Source organism: Pteropus vampyrus, unplaced genomic scaffold, assembly GCF_000151845.1.
Source record: "Pteropus vampyrus isolate Shadow unplaced genomic scaffold, Pvam_2.0 Scaffold6, whole genome shotgun sequence".
Classification (NCBI taxonomy): Eukaryota; Metazoa; Chordata; class Mammalia; order Chiroptera; family Pteropodidae; genus Pteropus; species Pteropus vampyrus.
Window position 1 is genome coordinate 7292496 of NW_011888787.1, and position 23785 is coordinate 7316280.

Sequence of the window (23785 nt, forward strand, 5' to 3'; positions counted from 1 at the left end):
AAGGATCTGGCACTGGCGAGAGGCTGAAGCAGCTGCAGGGGGAGAGATGGAGGGGCCGGAAAGGTGTGGCGACTCTGAAAACTCTATCCCCTTCTGGGGTAAGGTCGCGGCCACCTGGACGGTGCGCCCCCTCAGGGCACCCCCATCCAGTACCACGGAGGTAGGGGGGTGACTTGGCGAGAAGTCCGCGCATTTCGGGACTGCGGGGTATGGAAAGGCAAGCTTCCCGGGGCGCCCCACGGAAGGTGGGAGCGAAGTGGCGCCACCCCTCCCGGACTCGCGTCGAGCGCCCTCTGTCACCCCACGGGCTCCCGCGGTGGTTGAGGGACGCGCCGGCCCGCCCAGGTGCGCCGGGGATTGGGCCGAGTCCGGAAGGTGCGCCGCCCCGCCCCGCCCCGGGCGGGTCCCCTCGGCCTCCCCCCGCGTGAAAGCGAAAGTGTCGGGCCCGAGGAGGTCGGGCACCGGGGGGCGGGGCCGTCGCGGACCCGGGAGCCGGCGCGGGGCACTGGAGGGGCCATGGATGGGCTCGGCCGCCGCCTCCGAGCCAGCCTGAGACTGAAGCGCGGCCGTGGGGGTTAGTGCCGGGCTGGGGCGCTGGGGCGCGAGGGCAGCGCGGGGACTGGGGCCAGCACACGAGGCTGACCGCGCCAGGGGCCGGGGAGCGCGGCGCGGGGAGTCGGGATCCGGGAGAAGTCCGCCGGGCATTTGAGAGGACAGGGCAGGGCTCAGGTGAGAGGAGAGAGGCGCAGGTAGGGGTGGACAGGACCAGGGGGGGACGGGGTCGGAGGTCAGATGAGCGGCCAGGCCAGCAGGGGTCAGGAGGAGGCGGCCGGGCAAAGGAAACGGTTGTGGGGCCCCGGTACCACGTGTTATTCCAGTCAGGAAGCTTGCGGTGCAACTGCAGTGTGCCTGGAGCGCCCTCCCGCACCCCGCCTCAGCTCCGGGGTGCCCGCCGCCCCGCCCCGGCCTGCCCCGCTGGGATAGGCCACTTGGCGACTTCCCGCTGCGCCGCAAATAGCCACAGGCCAGAATAACTGGTCTCCCTGACGACGTGCCACCCCCGCCCAAGGGCATCAAAGGGCCCTGGAGTCTGTGGTCACTAGCAGAGCTGGGGTGGCACCTGCTGAGCTGCTTCCTTAGAATGTGTGAACCACGAGACGCACGCCCCCCTAAACCCCCACCCGTGGGGTGAGAATAATTCCTCCAGTTCAGGACTGTGGTTATTAGTTCGTAGTCAATAGTCAGTCCCTCTCTTAGGAGGGGCTTTGGAAGGAAGACAATTAGAAATTCACTCATTTTATTCATTCAACAAACATTTATTGCTGCTTCTCACTGGCCAGACCTGTGGCTGAGTAGCAATAACCCTCAACTGCTTGCCCAGAGGTCCCACCTTCTGAAGAGAAAGCCAACGGGACAGTAAGCAGGGGTGGTTCCCAGACAGCACACCCGTTCTAACAATGGAAAGTCAAAAAGTTGCGTGAGAACCCTACCCCACCCCAAGCCCCAGAGTTGGGGAGCCCTGGGAGAGAGATCAGTGCTCCTTTTGCCAACAGCCCTACCCTCCACCTTCAGCCCTTGCTCTTCTCCCTAAACATGGGGTTCCAGTATCCGGTCATTCCATCCCACCAAGGCAGAGAGGTCAGAGACCATGTGTGGAGACAGAGGCCTGGGACTGTGGGGTGAGGCTGGTGTCCTCTCCTCTCTGGAGAGCCCTGTCCTGGTCTTTCCTGGTCTCCCTCAACCCTGAGGATTCCTTGTGAATGCAAGGGTCTGTTTCCTGCAGCCTGGAGATGACAATCCAGTTGTCTCCACCCACCGTGGCCCCAAACTAGGCTGACGATTGTGCCCGGAGCTTCCTGGACATGGAAGGACTGGAAGATGAGCAGCCAGTATTACCTGTCCTGAGGTCTGGCACCTGTCAGGCCAGCAGAGTGGGCTCTCTTTATACCTTCTGCCTGTCCTCCATGTCCTGGGGAGTCCCTTCCCCTTCTTTGGCTCTTTTGGCTATAGGGCAGTTGCGTGATAGGAGGGGGTGGGTGTGTGTATGTGTGTACGTGCAGGCATAAATTACTCTGGTGGGGAGGTGTGGCAGTGGTCATCCTGGGTTGAGAGCAGCTGAGCTAGAAAAGGAAGGGCCAGCTTTCTACATCAAGGTTCCAGAAACTCCCCTCACCTATATTCTAACCTGTTCTGGGGCTTTCCCCAGGTGGCTGTGGGTGGAGCTTCCTAGTGGAAGAACAAGTGTAACCAGACTCCTGACTTTCTGAGAAAGGGTGGCTCCCTCCTTAATTTAAAACCCAGGATAATAATTCCTTTCTAGGGCACTGGGAATTAAATGAGATGACTTATATGAAATACGTGTGTTTGATGGATGTTTTGTCTTCTGCTGATAACTCCCTTTGAAAGGTAGGAGATAGCAATCTTTTTCTGGACTACTTGGGCCTCAATCCAAAAGTGAAGTAACTTTTTTTGTTGTTTGAGTTTGTGAGTTTTGTTGTTCTCTTGGCTCTCCTGATAAAGCAGGAGGAAATGGGCTGTAAATTGCAACTTAAGGGATTTAGGGAAAGGAATAATTTCCTGAGGTTCTGGAATAGTCAGCGAAAGATTTTGGTCTCAAAGTCCTTTGCAAACAGGAGGCATCCCACATTTGTGGGATGTTTGGTGTGTCCTACTTCCAGAAGGCAGGAGCATGGCATAGAACTCTCATAATTCCCACCCCCAACAGATTCTGTTAGTCCCTGAATTACTCTGTGCCTCAGTTTCCCCACCTGTGTTAGGAAGATGGTTGTTCATCAGGCAGGTGGTGAGGATTGTGCAACAAGCCTGTGCAGGTTGCAAGCAAGGTGTGGTAACAGCTCTGAGTGTTCCGGGTCACTGACTGTTCTCACCATCATAGCATTCGTAACATCCTTATTTACTGTGATGGGGGTTCTCCCCAGGAGTCATGGCTGGGCCACTGAGTGCTGGTTTTTACCAGTCCCACGAAAGCCAGATCTGAAGCGCTTAAGAGCAAGGCAGCCGTTTCCACTATTTTAGTGCCCCACTTTTTTCCAGGGGGCTGCTAATTCTTTGCAGGAGTGGCAAACACTGGCACCAAACCCTGTTGCCTCCTGGCTCCTTGTAGGCACAGCTTCATGGCCAAAGTCCTTCTCTCTTACCCTGTGGTTTCACTCACTCAAGGGTTTATGTGAGAATTTAGGGCTATTCTTTCTCTCTTTCCCCGGCTCCAGACACCACTGGAGCCCCAGAGGCAAGCTGCTTTTCCTTTAGTTTGGGCAGAACTGTTGAACTAGGGGAACAGGGAAAAAAGACTGAGCAGAAATGAGGGTGGTGTGGAGATCACCTGGATGCTTTCCACTGCCACTGAGTGACCCTCAGGCTGCCGATGCAACCAGTCCCCGACTGTAGGCCAGGGAGAATGTCCTGATTCGGTGCTTCCTATTTGCAAGGGGGAGTCTTTGCTGGAGCCCTGGAACCGGTCCCATTGAGAGAAGTCTGTCTTAGGACATTTTGCAGGGGTGAGAGGTACGCCATTGTAATTCTCCTGAAATATCAGGAACTCTCCAGCTCAGAGATGGACTTTGCCCTCTGCTTCACCACCAGGAGAGGAGGCTTTTAGGTTTGCCTTGATTTCCAAGATTCCTTCTTGCTAGAATAATTTCTCCTTTTAGATCATTAATGGGCCAAGTCTACTGATCTTGATCAGGGAAAGCGAAATGTTTGGTCCTGTGCTCTTGCTTGCAGCCCTGAAATCCTGGAAGTCCCAGTGTGTGACAGGTGGCCTTGCAGGGGCTTTTGGCTGCTGTTGAACAGGTTGAGAATTGAAAGGTCAAGAATCAAAGTTACGGGGATGTAAGATCCCTGTCCTGGGCCCAGCCAGGTTCCAGTACCCACAGTCTGATGCTATCAGGCGTTCTTCACTTTCCTGAGGTTGTGAATCAACCTGTTGTATAATCTGCCGCCCAGAATTCAAAGCCCTTAGCCCAGGAGCAGCTGGGCCTTGGAGATGTTTGCTCGTGACCTTTTGTCTCACCACACCCTGGGGCTCTTGGGAGGAGCTGAGGTCTGAGCTGCAGTGCCAGGATGCTGCCTCTGTCACTACGGGCATTCGGCTGCCTTCCTGGGTCCCGTCACATCCTTCTTGCTCAACCATCGGCTGCACAGGATGGAAACTGCTCTCTCTTGTTTGGAAGACAGCGTGGGGCTCGGCTTCATCGAGCTGTGGTTGGACACTGAAGCGGCAGCCCCTTCCTCAGGCTTTCTGTAGCCAGTTCGCGTTGGAGGAAAGGGTAGCGCTCCATGCCCCACAGGCCCGAGAAGAGGGAAGGACCAGTGATAGGCGGGATGCTCAGGCTGTTCCAGAAATGGGTGCCTCGACTCCGAGCAGGTCTGGACTGGATTACCCACTTCCTTCTTTCCAGGGTCACTCTCATTGATGCGGCTGTTTCTTCCTTGAAATGCTTTTTTTCTCTTCCTTTATATCTTGACTTCCACCTCGTCCCCCACGTGACCGGGCCGGGAGGTTTCCCCCCCGTGGGGGTTGGCGTGGTCACAGCCACATGGCCCTCGTGCCTGTTCTGGTTTCGTGAGCCCAGGTCTGGGCAGGGCACACTGTTTTGGGTACGGACGTCCTGAGCACCCTGTGGGTAGGTGGAGCCTCCATGGTACCCTGGGGCATAGGGCCTCCCAGGCGGCCTTTCCAGTACATTTCCTTGGCTTCCAGACCAGTGGTTTCTTTTCTCTTCTTTTCTCCCCGTGGTTTCACATCTCCCGGGGCAGGCATGGAAACTGCCCGGTTGGCTCTGGTCCTGTTCCAGGACCTGAGGTGCTGGGCAGGCTCCGGGAAACTCCACGTTGGCGTTGGCAGGGTGGCCTTGAGGTGCGGAAGTTGCCTGGAGCCTCACAGAGGCCACTCAGGGCATGGATCGATGCGATACCGATGGGCCCTGTGCCTCTGTTTCAGGATCTGCCCAGGACAATTCGGAAGAAGCTGCAAAGGAGCCAGAAAGGGCCCAGGAGCACTGTCTGACCAATTTTGCTGGAGGACAGCATTTCTTCGAATACCTCCTCGTTGTCTCCTTAAAAAAACGGCGGTCAGGGGAGGATTATGAGCCCACGATCACCTACCAGTTTCCCAAGGTGAGGACTGAAGGAGGGGGCAGGGGGAGACAGAAGATGCCGTGTTTGAGAGGCAGCGGGGTGGGGGTGGTGGGGGTGCCCGCTCAGTCTCCCCACCTTGCCAGAGTCTGAGTCTAGAGCTGCCCTGAGCCCGCCGCTCCCATTTCCTGCGGGCCTGCCCCGTGTTCTGTTATCACCCACAGAATCTAGGTCTGGCTTCTTTTCTGTGAGATGCTGACCTAGGCTCCCTCGCTGGGAAACTGAGCTAGTTCTTATGTCCCTTTAGGGACCTCCCGGTTATTCCAGATCCCATCCCCAGTCACCCTTCTCCGGAGAGAAGCTTCCCTTGCAGGAATCGCCTCTCTGGGATGGGCGGGAAGGACAGGGTGGCAGGGCTTCCGGCTGGTGGCCAGGCTCAGCCTGTGGCTACAGCAAATGTATCAGGCCCCAGTTGGCTCCCATACTGGGCAGTGGGGCAGGGACAGGGCTTCCTTCTCACTAATCCTGAGGGGGAGGCGGCTGTGCTGCTTCCTTTCTCTCACGCGGGCCTCACAGGAAGCCGGGTGCTCTGCCTGCCTTTCTGTCTTCAGTGTGGCCCTGGCCCCCTTCCTGACTATGTAGATCCTCAGGAGGCTGAAGTCTAACTCAGGGTCATGTAGACGTGGCCCAGGAGGGGCTGCTTTATTTAGCCTTGGCGGTCGTTCCTTCCAGACCCGGGATGAAATCCCAGTGCAGAGTGACAGGCAGAGGCACCCTTTGACCCCATGCCGGTGGCAAAGCTTAGTCTCAGACTGCTTCAGAGGCTCGGTGGAAGCGTGCCGGCCCTCCGGCCCTCTCCCGCCTGCCCCTGCCTGCCGCACCCACGTGTCTCTCCCTGTTCCTTACAGCGGGAGAACCTGCTTCGGGGCCAGCAGGAGGAGGAGGAGCGGCTGCTTAGTGCCATCCCCTTGTTTTGTTTCCCAGATGGGAACGAGTGGGCGCCCCTCACTGAGTATCCCAGGTAACTGCCCACTGCTCACCCCCCCACCCCCACCCCCGGACGGACTCTGGGACTGGGGGAGAAAGACCAGCGGGAGCCGTGTGGCCCCCTCGCACCTCCTCGCTGGGTGTGCACGCCAGTTCCTCCCCAGCTTTTCTCATGACCTGGAGGGACTCAGTTGATTCATTACCAACATGTTGGCTGGAGGCCCTCGAGGCCAAGGAACTTAGCTAATTGAGTTAACCGGTTACCTCTGTGCTAGAAAGGATCGGCTCTGGGTTTTGACTCTGTCACTGGCAGACGCTGGACTTAGGAGGAGGCCCTCGGCCTCTGAGAAGGTAACATGGCAAAGTCCCGACAGCATGAGCCCCGCATTTCAACTGCCCGAGTCTGAATTTTGTCTTCACCACTTATGAGTTGAATGACCTTGGACAGAAACATGTTCCCAGCCTCAGATCCTTCATCTTCAAAGTGGGGATAATTGAATCTACCTCAAAAGGTTGTTTTGAGAATTAAATAAGATGAGGCGTTTAGAGCTTGGCACCAATAAGCACTTAATAAATCGCTGGTGTTATCATTCTCACGACGAATCTGCAGCTCCCTTGGCCCTTCGCAGCCCCCTGAGCACCCCCTGAGGCTGACCGCCTTCCTGGTCTAGAGTCTAGTGAGCAAATGCAAACCTTGTCTGCTCTTCCTCAGGGAGACCTTCTCCTTCGTTCTGACCAATGTGGACGGGAGCAGGAAGATTGGATACTGCAGGCGCCTCTTGGTCTGTGCAGCTCAGAACCGCCCCCTCCTCTCTGCGGCCTTCTCGGCTCCACAGCTGGGCTCACTCAAGCCTCAGCTGCAAAAGCCCAGCCTCCCTGGCAGTGGTGGTTGTAGAGAGCGCACAGCCCAGCACCGGCTGCCATGTTAGTGCCCTCTGCAACCCCGCGAGAACGGGGACACACGCCTCTCCTCGCCCACCCAAGGGACCTCGCTCTCCACGCTTCGGTCTTTGCTCTCCCCAGCTTTCGACAGCTCCCCTCCGAGGGAGCCTCCGACCTGATCCTCTCCGCCTTCTCAATCCAGGCCTTAGTGCCGTGGCCCCGGGAGCCGCCCAGGTCACGGACTGGGATGTAAAGGCCATTCTCGGCTCCCAGGATTCTCGGAGTCACTTTCACAGTGCCCTCCTCCCTCGTCATTTCCTCATCTCTGCCCCCTCTCTTTGCTGACCCCAGTTGGTGGCAGTGCCTGCCGGCGAGCCCACCAGCAGCCCCGTCAAGGTCATCTTCTTTTGACTTTGGTGGTCGCTCTGGCCTCCCTGCTGCCTGTCCCATGAATGGGACCGCTGTCCAGCCAGGCCTTTCTCCACCCAGCCCACTCTTCACCATGAATCCCCAGCCCCAGACACCAGCTTGATGCCCCGTCAGCCCCAGCTGGGTGAAGGTTCTGGGGAGGCTGCAGCGCTGACCGAACCATTCTGTCCCCGCAGCCCGCCGGCCCCGGCCCTCGCCTCCCCAAGGTGTACTGCATCATCAGCTGTGTCGGCTGCTTCGGCTTGTTCTCCAAGGTAGGGGCGGGGCGGGGCGGGGTGGGGCGGGATTCCCCAGGCCCCAGGTCTTCCTGGCTGCCCGGGTTTCCTGAGCCCGTGGTGGGGCTTCCCCTTACAGCCAGTGTCAGCCGAGCCACACATGGGTAAAATGTGGCAGACAGAGTCTTGGGCTCCACTTGGTTTTAGAGAAAAGTGGGAACTGAACCTAAGGTACTGACTGTCTCGGTGTGACTCCAGCCAGGCGGGAAAGCAGCCGGATCAGGACAGTGGGCGGAGCCCAGGTTAGGAATCAGGAGTTTCAGTTTCTTTGTCTGTCAAATGCATATAATGGTCCCACACCTTTCTAGCTCATGGGCTGGTGTGAGGTGACCTGTGAGAAAGGCAGAGCTTTGAAGAAATGTGGAGATAATTATTACACAATGTCGGACTCCCTCCGACTCCTTCCAGGGCAGAAGGGAAGATGAGGGTTCTGGGACTTCTGCTGGAGTTCATTTGCGAGCCGGTACATCTGAGTCAGACTCAGAGAGAAGTCCCTCGGAAGGGATGGGGAGTGTCGTGGTGGCCACAAAAAGGGCTTTGGTGTGCTCTGTCCCCAGCTCCGGCAGCAGGCCCCTTGGAAGATGAAGGAAGGAAACTCCATCAGCCTTTGCTTGGGGGAAGTGTTCATCTGTGTGGGGCTCTGAGGGACGAAGGCTGCCTCTGGCCTTGGGGAGTCCTCAGTGGAAGTTGGAGGGCAGAGTGGCAGCCAAGAGGCCCAGGCTTCTTGGCTCACACTCCAACTGGCATGAGTGACCATGGACCATCATGGATGATGGGTTTACTCTGGGATGGCTCTGTGGGGCAGGTAGTTTATGCTGATGTTTGGAGAAGAGAAGAACATGGATTGGTGGGGAGAGGATGAAGAGAAGGCTAGGGAAAAGCAGGAGATAAGCAGCAGACCGGTCTCTGCCCGGAGGAGAGAACCAGCTGGTGGAGGGGCTAGAAGTCACGTGAGGACTGGCTGGACCCATGCAGAGCCTCACACACGGGGTCTCTGCCCCTCGCCCAGCGGCTTCCCTTTTACCTTGCCTCCCGTGGTCCTTTTCCGTGCAGATCCTGGATGAAGTGGAGAAGAGACACCAGATCTCCATGGCAGTCATTTACCCGTTCATGCAGGGCCTCCGAGAGGCGGCCTTTCCCGCTCCTGGGAAGACTGTCACCCTTAAGAGCTTCATCCCCGACTCAGGCACTGAGGTGGGTTAGCAAAACGGGGGAGACACTCCCTGGCTGGAAGAGGCAGGCTTCTTATCAGCCCTTCGATTCACTGAGTTAACATATGGGGAAACTGAGCCGGGCAGGGACTGGATCTTGGCTTGAATTACTGGCGGAGCTGAAAATCAGACCCCAAATCTTCTGATCCTCCCAACCTGATGTTTACAGGGACCTAGTCACTGTTCAAACCACCAAGACTTGTATTTATAATAAATAAACCATGTAGGCTGAGGTTCCTGGTGCTAGAAGGGACTTTGCCTCCAGCCCCCAAACTGCCACTTGCCCCCACGCCGCACCCTCATCCTCCTGTGGCTGTCCACATCAGTACTGTGGCCTCCACCTGTCTCTTTCTTATCACTCATCCACCCTGAGTCCCCACCCATGCCTCATGGGGATGCTATTGTTTTAAGGCACTGAGCAGACAAAGCAGCAAGTAGAACATTGTTTTAAGAATTCCAGTGCTGACCCCTGGTCCTCTGGAGAATCTGTGTCCCTCTGAACCTTGGCTCCCCCATATAAAAATCCGGGGAGGGGCTGGGCCTTTTCACTTACTCAGAAGATAAGTATGGAATGTTCGCTAGGCGCCAAGCTTGACTATTTTCTGGATATGAAGTGGTGGATAAAAGGAACATGGTCCCTGACGTCATGGAGCTAAAAGTCTAGTGGGGGAAACAGACGTGAAATAAGAAAACGAACAAATAAATATATAATTAAAAAGCGTATGATCGTGACGAAAGGGGAAAAAAAATCGTACGCTGCGTGAGAAATGGCAGAAAACGCCTACAGTGCCAGGTGACCAGAGAAGGCCTCGGAGACTGGCATGAGGACGAGAGCCAAGGGGAAGAGCGCCCCGGGGAGGCCTCGCCAGCCAGGACCTCGGGCAGGGGAGAGTGCGCCGCGCTGGGGGCCGGGAAGGAGGCGGCGTGGGGAGGGAGGTGGAGTGGGCTCCGCGAGGGCAGCGAGGGAGGCTGGACTTCGCGGCTTATGCCGGGATGACAACATCAGTGTTATCCCCAAGCAAAAGGAAACCGAGGTTGGGTGTTTAGCAGGGGAGAGACGGGATCAGATTTACTCCTGTGGGGAGAGTGGAGCGGAGGCCGGCAGAGTCCCGGCACTCGGGTCTGTGTGCGGCCTCTGTGGTGACACCCTCTCTCTCTGGTTTCCCCACAGTTCATCTCGCTGACACGGCCCCTGGACTCCCACCTAGAACACGTGGATTTTAATTCTCTGTTGCAGTGTCTCAGTCTCGAACAGATCGTTCAGATCTTTGCCTCCGCAGTGCTGGAGAGAAGACTCATCTTCCTGGCAGAAGATCTCAGGTGGGTCCAGTTGCTGAGCAGCCGACCTGGACTGACTGGCTTCCCTGGGTCCAAGGGGACAGCTGGAAGGTCCTTGAAGGAAATCAAGCTGTAGGACCCGTGTCCTCGCCCTCCCACCTCTGGGTCTCGGTCTGCGCTAAACCTCTCAAGGAAGCCGTTCCGGCTCCCCTGCTTCTGCCTCTCAACGTGATTGCTGCCTAAGCTCGAGGAAGGTTTCTGATTTAGCTCTGAGTATGATGTGATCCCGGGACAGCCCAGGCCGAGAAGTCAGGGCAGATGCTGATAGGATTCTGCTCGTGCAAGGCTGAGGGAGGGAGAGAGGGCGAGGACAGGGCAGGAAGGAGTATAATGGTATGGAGGTCAAGCCCATCATCCTTAATGGCAAACACATCTCATCTATCCACTTACTCATTCAACAAACATTTATCGCGTGTCAGCTGTTTGCCAAGCATCGGGAAGATATAGACAAACAAGACATAGTCTTTGACCTCAGGGGCTGCAGAATTCTGCAGTGGTTGAAAGCATCGGTGTTGAAATGAGCGGAATGAGGCTCGAGTCCTGACCTTCCATCTTTCCTTACGTGGTTCCCCTTAGGTTAGTTTCTTAACTTCTTGAAGTCATGATCCCCTTATCTGTAAAATGGAGAAATGTATTGCATCGACCTCATAAGAGTATGGTGAGGAGTAAATGAAATAATGCACCTTTGGCACTTAGCACCTGACCAGGCAGTCTTGGTAAGCGCTAGGTTGTTCTTTATAAGATGTTCACAGCTGAGTTGGTCCCTGTGTGTAGCTGTCATGTCTTGGTCTCTACCTCTTAGAGACTTCGAATCTGAGAAAGTCAGAGGGAGATGATACGTGATAAAATGAGAGAAGGAAAAAAATATCCGAACAGTGGGAGGTTGGCCTTCTAGTCACGTCCGTCCGGGGGAGGGAGAAAGCCAATATTGGGCTGACAACCTTGGTTCTGTATCTTAGGGAAGAGGAAGAAAAGGCTGTGGGGCAACCGAATGTTAGGCCAGAGGGTCAGGTGAATGCTGTGGGTTTTAGAGGAAAGGGAGCTTGGGCAGGCAGTGGGCTCTGTGGGTTGAAAATTCTATAAAACCAGTGGCAACAAATAGGCTAATCGTGGAGGGAAGTGGTGTAAGCTTTTGCTTTGGGAAGAGCTCCTCCACTCCCAGCCCTGCAGGGAAACGAGAAGCTCCAGTGTGTCGAGAGCTGGGATTCTGGGCCTTTCCCCTAACATCGGCGCTTTGGAAGTGAAGGCGGCTCCAGGTGTCAGCTGGTCGGGACATGGGCAGAGGCTGGCAGGACTTACCTCTCAGGCATTAGCATTCTCTAGGGAGATCCCTCCACTCCCCACTTCCTTCCCAGATGGAGTTTATCAGATCTCCGAATTGCTGGCAGGGAGGGGACTTCCAGTCAGCCTAGGCCTTGGCTAGACTCTCAGAGGCTCGATGTTTCCCACTCAGGAAGCGCTAGCTTGATACCAAGAATTGGAACAAGGTTTCCGCATGTGTTTTCACTGGCCTCGGTCTGGGGGCAGCCTGGAGAAATGAAGAGCAGGGGACGCTCGTGGGGAACAGAGAAGACAGAGAGAAGGGTCGTGCAGCGGTGCAGGGGGGAGGAGCTGGGCCAGAGCTGTGACCGAGGCGAGGGTCACACCGGGAATGCCTCACTGGAAACGGGAGAGGAGGCACCTCCGTGGGACTTTCCGGGTAGGAATTGCTGGGCAGGGGTTCCTGGAATCCAGGAATTTCCCAAGCAAACTCAGGCGCCAACCTGGTAACTTTTAACCTCTCATGGCCAGAGGGAGCCGTGAGATGTAAAGACTGGGCAGGAGGGTGGATAGACATAAGGAGAAAAAACGGCTCGCCGGTCTGCTGCGCCCAGTGTTTACGGGCTGGTCTCCTTGACTACACCGTGAGTTCCTTAAGCAGGGTCAGCATCTTCCTCTGCCTCGTATCCACATCCTTAGCGCCGAGGTGCGCATACAGGAGCGCAATCGATAATCGGTTTCAGCGAAGGCATTTCTTCTTTCCTCCTCTCTTCGGAGTCACTTTTATTTTTGTCCGCTAGTGAGTTGAGAGGACTGACTGGGTAAGGAAGATCAAATAAGAGGCCCCATCCTTGATGAGAGGAACCGCAGCCTCTGCTGGTTTCTGCCCCTCCCCTCCCTTCCCAGCCGCTAGAAGTCACAAGCTCTGACCAGCGCGGCTCCCAGACTTGAGTGTGCATCTGCACAGGAAGCAGTCACGGCAGCTGCCGTTGGTGGCGGGCAGGCGGGGTGCAGGGCTGGGGGTGCGGGGAGGCCGCTCTGACTCTCGTTCTCGGTGCCCTGTCCCCAGCACCCTGTCTCAGTGCATCCACGCTGCTGCTGCGCTGCTCTACCCCTTCAGCTGGGCGCACACCTACATCCCCGTCGTCCCCGAGAGCCTGCTGGCCACGGTCTGCTGCCCCACCCCCTTCATGGTTGGAGTGCAGATGCGCTTTCTGCAGGAGGTTACGGAGAGCCCCATGGAGGAGGTAAGACGCAGCGAAAGGAAGGCAGAGTGTGGAGCCAGGCAGACCTGGATCTGGACCCCAGCTCTGCTGCTAACAGCTGTGTGATCTGGGTCAAGCTGCTTACCTCTTTAAGACCGAGCTGCTTCGTCTGTAAAATAGGATGACAGTGTTCCGTTCCTAAGGATTCTAGGGGGAGTCAGTCGCCTGCTGCATGAAGATCCTCGCCTGGTGCCTGACACAGAGCTGATGCTCAGTGAGTGTCAGCTCCCTCCTCCTGAGCATTTTCCTTTTGGAGCAGCACCTAGCTTATGTGGGGGTCATCCAACTGTCCTAGGCCAGTCAGCCCCTATGGGCAGGCTCTGGGGCCTCCCATATCTCATCTGAATGAATAAGCACAACTGGTCTATACAGCACACACCCCACTGGAATTCATTCTCATTCCTTGGCCGTGAGCTAACTAAGGTAGCTCTCTTGAAAAGTAGGAGTCTTGAAAATGCAGATTTTTGCAGCAAGAGTCATCTTTCTGATTAGCTCAGAGCTCAGCTGACAATTGAGGACACAGCCCTTTGATTCTGTCAGCTTATTTCCTGACAGTGCCCCAGACACACCAGGGCCCAGTGGTGAAAATGGGTGTTCATAGCATAAATCTTATCTCCAGTGTTGGAAGAACAACTCAAAACATGTGCTCTGCTTAGAGCTGTCAGTAGGAACTTTCAAGAGATGGCACATTACTATAATCTCAAGCGAAAAGAGTTACTTAGAGATGTATTTCTGGACTGGTTAACCATTGACACCCTCTTTGCAGAGAAGGACCACCCAAGGGGGGAGGCTAGCAGTAAACTACTAAAGAGGCATGGAACCAGCCCTCATGGCAGGATTTCCCCATTTACATAAGAAATAACTGAGGTCCCGGGAATTCGACATTTCCGAGGCCACACAGGCAGTGGTGGAACCCGGCAGAGGGAGCAGCTCAATCCTCATTACACAGCACTGTTGGAGAGGAAGGTGTGTCCCTTCCTGCGTCCTGGCCTTCCCAGCCCTCCTCAGAATCACTGAGTACACACGCCCTTTGAACGAGCCTTCGCCTCATGACTAACTGGGGCAGAGTATCAGCCCCCGTGTTTAGCAATAAGACTTAAAACGTCCCTACCCTAGAAGTTGTGAAACTTCCTGACGCTGTAGCTCCAGCTCCTCGGAAGCTGTGGCTCCTCCCACTGCCGATGGCCAGGCAGGAAGACACCCCAAGGCCAGCAGCCTGCAGCTCCTGCCATACAAGAGTCCTGGCCTGTCTTCTTCTTCAGCGGCTGCTCTGTGAAAGGGGCAGGGCACGAGGCAGGGCAGGCGTGGGGGGTGCCCTGACTCCCCGTATATGCTCTAGAAGGGATTCCTTGATAAACAGCAATGTACCCCAACACGAGAAAGATTTTGGGTAATGACTTCACATAACAGTTTTCTCACACACACTCTTACCTCCCAACCCCCAAGAGAACAGCCGTCCCTGAGTGAAGGCATCTGAGCCAACATATGCAAGTGGTTTCAGGCCTGGACTAGTTCAACTTTTCTCCCTTGACGGGTAATTACAGTGCCTGCTCTGTCTTTTGGCACACTTTCCAGTCCCTCTCTTTCCTTTTATGTGGAGGAAGAGAACATGGAAAGATCATTCACGCTATAGTCAAGACCAAGAGTCCAAACCGAAAACAGGAGCCCAGCCAGCGTTTCAGTGACCAACACAGGTTCTGCCGATGATGGCAAATGGTCGAGCACACGCCTGCCCTGCTCAGCGGCGGCTGCACTCGGCTCCCCCTGAATGTTATCCTTTAGAAATGAGGACCAGCGCCAGTCCCTCAGTTTTCAGAAGCTCCAAATCCAAATTTTATATGCAACTTTCCAATTTAAATATTGGAAACTAATTCCATTATTTAAAAATGCTCTAAGGATTGAAGAAACGGATCTGCAGGTTGGATGCCAACCAGCAGAATGCCTGTTTGTAACCTCTGGTCTAGACTGAAGGCCCCTCAGGCAGGGAGGGAGCTGGTACTGGAACTTAGGGTGCCCAGGTTCCAGCCCCGTGCCTGTCTCACCTGTAGCCTGGAGACACATGGTCTCCTCACCGCCTTCCCTTCCCTCCTCCTGTTGACTCTGGGCTCATTTCCTTCTCTTGCTCTTTCCTGTGTGAAGGCCCAAAGCTGAGGGAGTTTTTAGACTAGAACTCCAGGCAGCTACACATAAAGCTGTTGCAAGCATGAAGATGTCTACCCCTGTCCTAAAGTTGACCAGAGGGCGGGAGTCGCAGGCGGGTACAAGGAGTGCCACCTTGGGGATGCGCATTCTGGGCTTGGAGGCTGGCTCTGCTATTTGTTAGCAGTATGAACTCAAGCAACTTCTTTGAGTCTGTTTCCTCACCTGCAAAATAGGGATAGTGCCTGCCTCTACGGGGGCTGTTGGGAGGATTAAGTAAGTGTGCAAAACAATGATCGCGTGCGCCATGTACGAGTTCCATGTATAGAAGCAATTACTCTACTTCGGTGTTGAGTTGAGGGAGCGACTGGCATGTGTTCCCCTTCTACCTTACCCCCCTCCCTTATCCTCCTTCTTACACACTCATACCCTTTCCCTAGAAAGGGAACTGAGATTTCCAAAGAGAGGAATGGTGAGAAAGGAGTGTTAGATAGGAAATGAGAATTAAAGATGCTGATTTTGTGTTGCTGCTTGGGCTGAAAGGTACAGCTGCAGGCAGAAATGGAGGTGGTAAGTCCTCTTGAGGTCTGTGAAGCAAGGGAAGGCGACAAAGACACTCTGTGTTTATTTCAGGTCCTGTTGGTGAATCTTCGTGAAGGAACCTTCTTAATGTCAGTGAGTATCTGGGTTCAGAGCCCCCTGCAGGCCCACCATCAACTCAGTCACTCTAGTTTCATCCATGTTCTACTTATGTCAACGAGCTTAAGTACTTTTGCTGAGTGAGAACTCATGCCAACAAGACCTATCCTCGCTCAAGGAGCTCTGTACAAACCAGGACACAGATGACTTCACAACAAGGCAATCAGTGTTGGTGCCTTTACAGCAAGGGTATAAACTGGGAGCCGCAGGGGTAGAGATGAGACTTGCTGATGCTTCAAGTCGAACTAAGTCCAAGAACCAGCTTCGGCTGTTTCTCTCCTATGTGGCTGATTATTAATTTGGGGGTGGCATAGGGGTGCGGAATGCATGCCTTTCTCCTCTATCACGGCCTTCACACCTCCTCGCTGACTGCTTGACCTCTGGCCTCTGTCCTCTCCTAGGTTGGTGATGAAAAAGACATCTTACCACCCAAGCTTCAAGATGACATCTTAGACGCTCTTGGTCAGGGGATCAATGACTTGCAGAGTAAGTCCCAGGACCTTCTTATTTTGGGTTTCCCCTTGAGGGCATGATTCCCAGCCATTTCCTTCCCGAACACAAATGGACCCACTTGGCAGGTCTGGGCCGGTCTCAGACCTAGATTCTAGGGCAAGTCTGAGCATGAGATTTAATTCTTCCTAAGCAATGGAGGAGAACCCATACCCAGTCTCCCATTTTAATGAGTCAGTTAGTAATGATGAAGCCTACCCCATCCCCTTCCCCAGAGCGTTCAGCCTGCAATGATGGCCACTTGGAGGTAAGAGTGGGTAGTTTCATTCTGCTGCTGCTCTCTGAGTTGGCCTCTATATGTCTCCTGCAGCTTCAGAACAAATCAACGAGCACGTTTCAGGCCCTTTTGTGCAGTTCTTTGTCAAGACTGTGGGTCACTATGCTTCCTATATCAAACGGGAAGCAAATGGGCAAGGCCACTTCCAAGAACGGGCCTTCTATAAGGCTCTGAACTCCAAGGCCAACCGCCGATTCGTGAAGAAGTTTGTAAAGACACAGCTCTTCTCCCTTTTCATCCAGGAAGCTGAGAAGAGCAAGAACCCCCCTGCAGGTACGCAGTGACGACCCCTAAGCCCGGAGGGGGCCAGTGCGCCCCAAGTCAGGTGTGGCGCCGGGATGAGGAGGGAAGGAAGGAGCGTCGCCTTCTAGAGGCCCGCGAAAGAGCCATGATCTTACTAGTGGGGCTGAAATAAGCTAAAGCCTAAGAAAATGCCCTCTGGCCTGACATTTCGTAGAAGTTGCTCTGTTCATTAGCCAGCCGGAGGCCCGGTGCTCTTCAAGTCTAGCTGATTCCTATGCTTTGTCTGTAGGCCCCTTTTTGGGCCATATTAAATACTGGGATTTCCAGAGGCCTGTGAGGGCAGGGGACCCCCAGGAGGAATGTGGGTGTAGCAAGGAGAGCACGGGGAGCAGACAGGACACTTCTGACCCTCATTCCCGAGCTCATCTTACTTGTCCTGGCCAGGTTCAATGCCTCTAAACCTGTATCTGAACCCACAGGCTACTTCCAACAGAAAATACTTGAATATGAGGAGCAGAAGAAACAGAAGAAATCAAGGGAAAAGACTGTGAAATAAGAGCTGTGGCACGCAGGAGTGATTGGACCTACATGCCAGTTTTGGACTTGTCCCCTGCCAGCACGGCAGGAGCAGCGAAGCTCCACAGCCTTCTTCCAAGTCCTGGTAACCAGGTCTTGCTTCGAGCCGGTGTCTTGAGTCTGGGATCCTTGGAATCAGCTATCTCAAGATTTGAAAAGGCTCTGACCTCTGTACCCACAGAGCTGGGCACAAAACTGCATTTTCTGCAGAGGTGACACAAAGCACGAAACAGTAGCATAGGTGTTGCAGAGACTTAGAAGTTGTTCTAACTGCCTTGTTCCAGGAACCACTATGACCAAATCCTCAACGGAGAAAGTGGCTGTGACCCAAAGGCTCAGGCCGTCCACATGAAAAACAGAGAGGCCTGTGGACATGAGGATGAGAATAAAGGTGAACTCTTCTTGTTGTGGGTAATGTGTATCTTTGGCTTCCACCATGGGAGGTGGTGGCAGAACAAGGAAGACAAGGACTACAGATGGGAGAATAGACTGGACTAGAAGTAGAGGACCTGGTCCTACTGGCCCAGAACTCTGGGGCTGTGTTTTGAGTGGCAGAATTATAGGGGTCAGCAGCTCCGCTTCTCACAGGAAGGACAAAGGATACTGGTACTAGCAGCAACAACAGTGGGGACAGGACAGCGGTTGTTGGTTCTAGTCCGGTGAGCTTTCCAGACTCCTGAGGGGAAAGGCTGCTAGCCGCAATGCAGCATGCACAGGCTCGGGAAACTTAAGGGTAGGAACTCAGTGACGGCAGGCAGTGAAGAACACCACACTGCTTCCATAAACAGGCCTGTCTACCCACCACTTCCGGTTTGGAACCTTTTGTTTTGGAGATCTGCTTCCTACTTTGTTATTTTGAGAAGCCCAGTTCAACTCTTTGTTAAAGGTGAAGGGATCCCTGCATAGACCATTCTCCCTTTGAGAAAAGAGAATCCCAATCTGAAGTCCAAAGGGGCTTAATGGTCACCTAGTCCATCTTCCCTCTGCACCTCCACCGACAGCTTCTGTTTAAACGCTGTAGGAGACAGGAAACTTTTGGCATCTTGTCTTTCAAACATTCCATCTTATTAATGTGTGTGTCAATGTGATCCTCAGAGGCCCCTGAAGCCTATACAAAGAATACAAATGTTTTAAAAGTGTGAGACAGGGGTCCGGGGTTACCAAACTGACATGAAAGCCAATGAGATTTGATTTGGGGGCACAGAAACTTACTGCAAGTGGCATGTGTTCCACTGTCCCCACATGCCACCCATAACTATGCCACAACTGTTCACAGCTTCTGAGAGTCATTGAATCTTTTTAGGTAGTTTATGGCAATGTTTCCTAAACCTAGTTGTCCCTTAAAAGGTTTTAGAACAAGGATGGAATCCTGGGAAGCTTATGAAAATACTTTCTGAGGCCCCTCCCAAACTTACCAAATCATCTCTAGAGACAGGACCTGGGAACTTGTATTTTAAAGCTTCTTAAGGTGATCTTGATACCTAACCAGGTATATGATCACAAGTCACAAGAAGAATCATGGCCAGTTGAGGTTTACTATAAATGTACCCTTAATATGACACTGATGGTATCTAGAGCTGAGGGAAGCACACGCCAAAGATGTGAGTGTTTTCCAGATTCAATCTGTGCTGGAAAAGATTCTAGCATCTCAGTTTACGGCTTTTGCCCACTAAAACCTAGTATGGTATAGGAAAGAACACTGGACCAGGATTCAGAAGATCCAGATTCTGGTCCCCATTCAAAAATGTAACAACTGTGGGACACTGGCGTGCTTTGTCCTAGCTTTCAAAAGTTGGTCTGCCCTAGCCTTTTCCTGTATGTACTTCTCTACCTACCCCAGATTCTGGAGAAGTTGCTAGCAAGCAAAGATAATGAGAGATTGCCCTTCTTGCTATAGTGTAGCAAAGAAATTAAACATTTCACTGTTCACTGCTAATCCAGATTACATGGGATTGATGGAACCCCAAGTGCAAGAAAGCAGAGTTCCGGCTGCCAGGCGAGGCAATCAGCTATTGTTTATCCATGATTTTGGAAACGGGGCATAAATAAAAATAACAAAATACTTCATTTCAGCCAATAGTTTAAGCCTTTTCTGCTGTCTCCCTTCTTCATTCAAGCAACTGAACTATCTACATACAATGAAGGAGATCTGGTTGATAGTTACTGAGAAAAGCTGGTTCTCATTTCAAAGTGTAGTACAGTGCATCTTCACTTAACATCGATAGATTCTGCAACTTTAAGCAAAACGATGTATGAGGAAACCAATTTTACCAAAGGCCAACTGATATCAGCAAGAGTTATGTTCCGACGACACCTCGTCAACGTTATAATGAAACAACACTGAGCGAAACGACATTATCCAAGGACCCGCTGCATAAACACTGAGGACCCAGAAAAGGAGAATGCAGGTGTTCGGTCATTTCCCAGAGGCCCAGGCTTCTCGTACTGAAAATCTGGGGCAAGGGTTTGAGATTCCTAAAAGGCTCAGAATCTCAAGGGTGGCGACTACAGCAAAAAAACTTATCAAGGGAAAAAGATCACAGTTTTCAGTTAAACAATTATATAAAGTAGAAAGGTCACAGGACACACAACGACAACGCAGCTGACCGAATTTTCTTATTTATTAAAGAACAAATAAATTTTGCTTAAAGTTTTAAAAATGACATTAAAACTTAGTTCATCTTTCCACTGAATAAAGTTGAGAAAAAGGCTGGCTTTCAGATCATATATTTATTTAAAAAAATAAAATGGATCAACAAAATTACCACATTATTCTGCATGCTAATAGGATTTCCCTAGCCCATGAGAGATACCATTTCTTGAGCAATAAAAAAAAAAATGACTTCCTTAACAATGTAAAGATAAGAAACCTTTCGATTCAAATTCAAGGTCTTTGTCACTAGTTCCACCTCACAAACTAGTGGGATGTATCTGTGCCACAAGCTGAGCTCCTTAGTACAATGCTTGAGAAGACACGAAACAAGGATGTCACTAAAAGATGATGATTTGTTAAACTTATAAAGCAACCACCTTTTGGCCTGCAAATATTCATCATTAGAAATTTCCACCACTGGTGATCTGCTCCCCCCATGACAATTTTATTCAGAATCCAGGATAATTACAAACACATGGCATTTTTTCCTGCATGCTTTCTTGGGCCAAACCCTGTATGACAACGTACAATTTACAGAATGGGACCTGAAATTCCCATCCTCACACAGGATAGTTAAGGAGTGTTATCAATAACAAAGAATAAAAGTTATACGACATTGATTATTATAAATTATATTTGTTCTTGTCCACCCCATTCTCCTTAATATGTTCAGATTCTTTCCCACAGAAAACATGAGTTTCTTATAAAACACCGATTATTTTGTTAATGATGATTAGAATGAGCTATAGAGACCTTGATTCTGAAGACATGTATGTGCAGGTGAGACGCAATCTGATTGCATACACTGACACAGTAGCGGATCAAATCAAAGAGAGAGAAGACCTGGAAGGAAAAACACTATTAGAGTCTCGGGACTGCTACAGTCATCCCTAACATCTCCGAAATGAAGACGAGTAGCTTCTGACTTGGTTCTCTTCAGATTCACTCTTGATTACATACAGTTTAAAAACTCAATATCCTCATTAATTTTTCCTTTATGTGAAAGATCAACACTCTTAGAGACACAGTGACTATTTTAGGCTTTGCGGACAATGCTGTCTTTGTCACAACCGCTCAACTCTGCCACTGTAGCATGAAAGCAGCAATAGACAATATGTAAAAGAATGGCGATGGCTGTGTCCCAATAAAACTTTATTTACAAAAACAGGCCATTGGCCCACAGGGTATAGTTTGCAAACTCCTGCTTTATAGTTGGAAATATGGAATTTCTAAGCACTGATGCAGGCAGAATTTATAAATAATGATGCCAAAAAAAAAAAAAAAAACTCAAAAATGAAGCCACAGGAACTCTCACAAAGTCCCATAAATATGGTTTTCTGATGTTCTAAATTGTTACAATTTTGTGATCTATCTCTCAGGACTGGCCCACTGATGCAAAGGAACTAGCAGCTTCTACCTCATAAAACAGCACAGTACTTACCAGGGCAATCCAAAGTACAATATATTCATCAATAAAGCTGTTAAAATATTGGTCCAGAAACAAAAGTGCTGGGCCTATGAATGCTGTGTCATGCAAATGCATTTCACTTTTAGTCATGTGTGCCACCTGTGAATAAAAGAGAATCAATTATGTATGTACACATTCCCATATTAGAGCAACTGAGAGCTACAGAGTAAATCAGTATTCTGCTCAGATATCAAATTTCAAGAATTTTTTTTAGCAATATCTGTTGAATTTCCAAAACCAAAAAACCAACAACATAAAGCATATGTGAGAACTACACACCAAAGAGACATACCATGTCACCTAAGTCCCACAAAAGATGCTTTTCAAAAGGAGCCTAATTTAAGTGTAGAGACTGAGATTTAAGAATGCAAATAAATGAAATAACCAAATTAAACTATGGATAGAAAGGAGAATTGTGGAGGTTCAAGGAGCATCTGGTAATCTCATATTGAAGCTTCACAGAAGAGTAAAAACAGCTCCCATACTGATGTCAAGAGATACTGATCGGAGGAGAGCAAACTCTAGTACTGTGTAGGAAACTATGGAATGAAAACTATGACCATAAAACCAAAATAAAATTAAAATTAAAATAACAAACGAACCCGAACTTTCGTGCTTACCACAAGCTTATTGGTGATTTTAGCAGATACAAAACCAAAAGTCAGTATATAAAGACATGGATGCTTTTCAAAAAGCTGGACTGCTGATTTCTTGTAGATCATCACAGCTAATGTAATCACTGATCCAATATGGAGAAAAGGAGAAAGGACACTTGTTCCCTGTACAGAGTAAGGAGAAATGAGGAATTAATAGTGCTCAATACCGATCAGATGCTACTTGAATCTGCCATAAGAAAGATCAACTCAACTTTTCAAAACCTCATGATGCCTGGCGGCCAGCAGTTTCTATAACGGACACCAGAACAGCAAGCGAAAAGCGGCAGCCTGGACTGGTTCGGCACAAACTGAGAGCCCAGGACAAAGCAGGTCATACTTTTTAAAAAATATATGTATATAAAAGTTTGTGTCTGTCTATGTGTGTGCATCACAAAAATATGCATCTATAAGCATATAAATATGCACGTATAAATAAAACTGAAGTTTTGGATATTATTTTTTTAAGACAAAACAGAAACTCTAAGTTAACAAGTGATTTTAAACAATTCAAATGAAAAACAGAGTGACTACAAAACCAGGTCCTAGCATAAACAAATACTGGAAATACACTTACTGCTATTGTTGATCCATTTTTCCCAACACCACCGGTGAAGATCACACGGAAGTAATTCGTACAGGAAAATATGGTCCCTGCTACAGTACAAAGTGCAGGAAAAACTTTCACTTGAATATTCAGCATTGGAATCTTTAATAGGTAGAGAGAAAGAATGATTAAAATACATACAAATTAAAATAAGAATCCGGAACGAATATTTGATTCATATTCTGATATGTTCTCTATTCCCTCTAGTTTAGTAACTACTTAAATTAATGGAAGTTTCTCTCTCCTTTCCTTTATAAGCAATATAACAAGTCACAAAGGATGAGGCTATATAAAAGTTGATCTAATTTTTGATATCGATCCTTAAAAAAAATAACTGATCCAACTTTATTTGTGTCATAAGCTAAGTAGGGTTCACCTAACACATCCCAGAGGTCTCCCAACAGTGAACCTGGCTGTCTTCTGGCATTTTTATAAAAGAAGTGTAGTTTGTCTTTTCCTTTGTGCATTTTTTAACTCCACCTTTAAATCTGTAATTCATTACTAATTGTTATGGAGAGAAAGCATGGCGCATAAAAGACTAGAAATATTTGCAACTAGATTGAAAGAAATCTGTAAACTAGAGAATGGAAGACAGAATTTCTACTCAGGAGAGTTCCCAACTCCATATTGTTAGGATAGGGCAGCTGGTAAAAGCAGAGGACCCCTAAGGGAGCACGCATATGCAGAGGAGGAAACAAGTCACGCTCGACCGAGCTAGGTACAGTTCTACGATTGTGAAGCCAAAATTTTTAACATATGGATTTACTTTTCAGAAGAAGTAAATAACATATTTTTATAGTATACTGAAAATCTACCTAAAATAAGGAGGGCTGAGTGGATTGGAATCATATATTTCATCTCACAAGCACAAATCGATCATTTAAAATGAAAAATACTTGCATTAAAATTTTAAAATCCTTAAGATTCTCTCCCTTTTTACACCTCTCCTTTAGCTTTTCTGAAATCTCAAATTTTGTCCAATATGGACGGAAAAGAAAGCACCAGTAGAATGATACAGTCTAACAACAGAAACAAATGACTATAGGAATAAGATTCCAAAAGCCCGCAAAGGTTTAACAGGCAATGAATTCTTACAATGAACACATTTTAATTAGGGTCGTTCATACTTTTTAGGGCTGCCATCTGCCTACACTTTAAAATCAAATAGGAAATGTGAATTTTCCTACTTTTTGTATATATAAAACTCCAGTAAAAT

At 50.6% G+C, this 23785-nt stretch overlaps 2 protein-coding genes and 1 long non-coding RNA gene across 9 annotated transcripts in view; 1 reads left to right on the plus strand and 2 right to left on the minus strand.

Moving 5' to 3' along the window:
* The first annotated feature begins 31 nt into the window (after positions 1-31).
* Positions 32-19260, plus strand: DENND2D (DENN domain containing 2D). Of its 6 annotated transcripts, XM_023535836.1 has the most exons (13): positions 361-574; positions 4257-4387; positions 4964-5139; positions 6006-6118; positions 6797-6866; positions 7572-7649; positions 8724-8864; positions 10053-10201; positions 12549-12726; positions 15517-15558; positions 15984-16068; positions 16403-16642; positions 17092-19260. In XM_023535836.1, the coding sequence occupies exons 2-13, from the start codon at positions 4300-4302 to the stop codon at positions 17166-17168; spliced, it is 1437 nt and encodes a 478-aa protein (XP_023391604.1). In that variant the 5' UTR covers positions 361-574; positions 4257-4299; the 3' UTR covers positions 17169-19260. The 6 variants fall into 6 exon arrangements, with proteins under 6 accessions (XP_011365640.2, XP_023391604.1, XP_011365652.1 ...); XM_011367338.2 differs by lacking the exons at positions 361-574; positions 4257-4387 and adding an exon at positions 32-98; XM_011367350.2 differs by lacking the exon at positions 4257-4387 and having other exon boundaries at positions 364-574.
* Positions 10210-13299, minus strand: LOC105296938. 2 transcript variants are annotated; one of them, XR_002782441.1, is made up of 4 exons: positions 12830-13299; positions 11519-12296; positions 10924-11032; positions 10210-10833 (listed from the first exon to the last, which is right to left on the minus strand). It is a non-coding gene; the product is annotated as an uncharacterized LOC105296938 (long non-coding RNA). The 2 variants fall into 2 exon arrangements; XR_896310.2 differs by having other exon boundaries at positions 11519-11747; positions 12830-13290.
* A 534-nt stretch (positions 19261-19794) lies between the features above and the next one.
* Positions 19795-23785, minus strand: part of CEPT1 (choline/ethanolamine phosphotransferase 1) — a 36926-nt gene continuing 32935 nt past the window's right edge. The window contains exons 7-9 of the mRNA XM_011367309.2: positions 21930-22088; positions 21283-21408; positions 19795-20684 (exon numbers count right to left, since the gene is read on the minus strand). Coding sequence (XP_011365611.1) covers positions 20565-20684; positions 21283-21408; positions 21930-22088 — 405 coding nt within the window. The 3' untranslated portion in view covers positions 19795-20564. The remainder of the gene's footprint in view (positions 20685-21282; positions 21409-21929; positions 22089-23785) is intronic.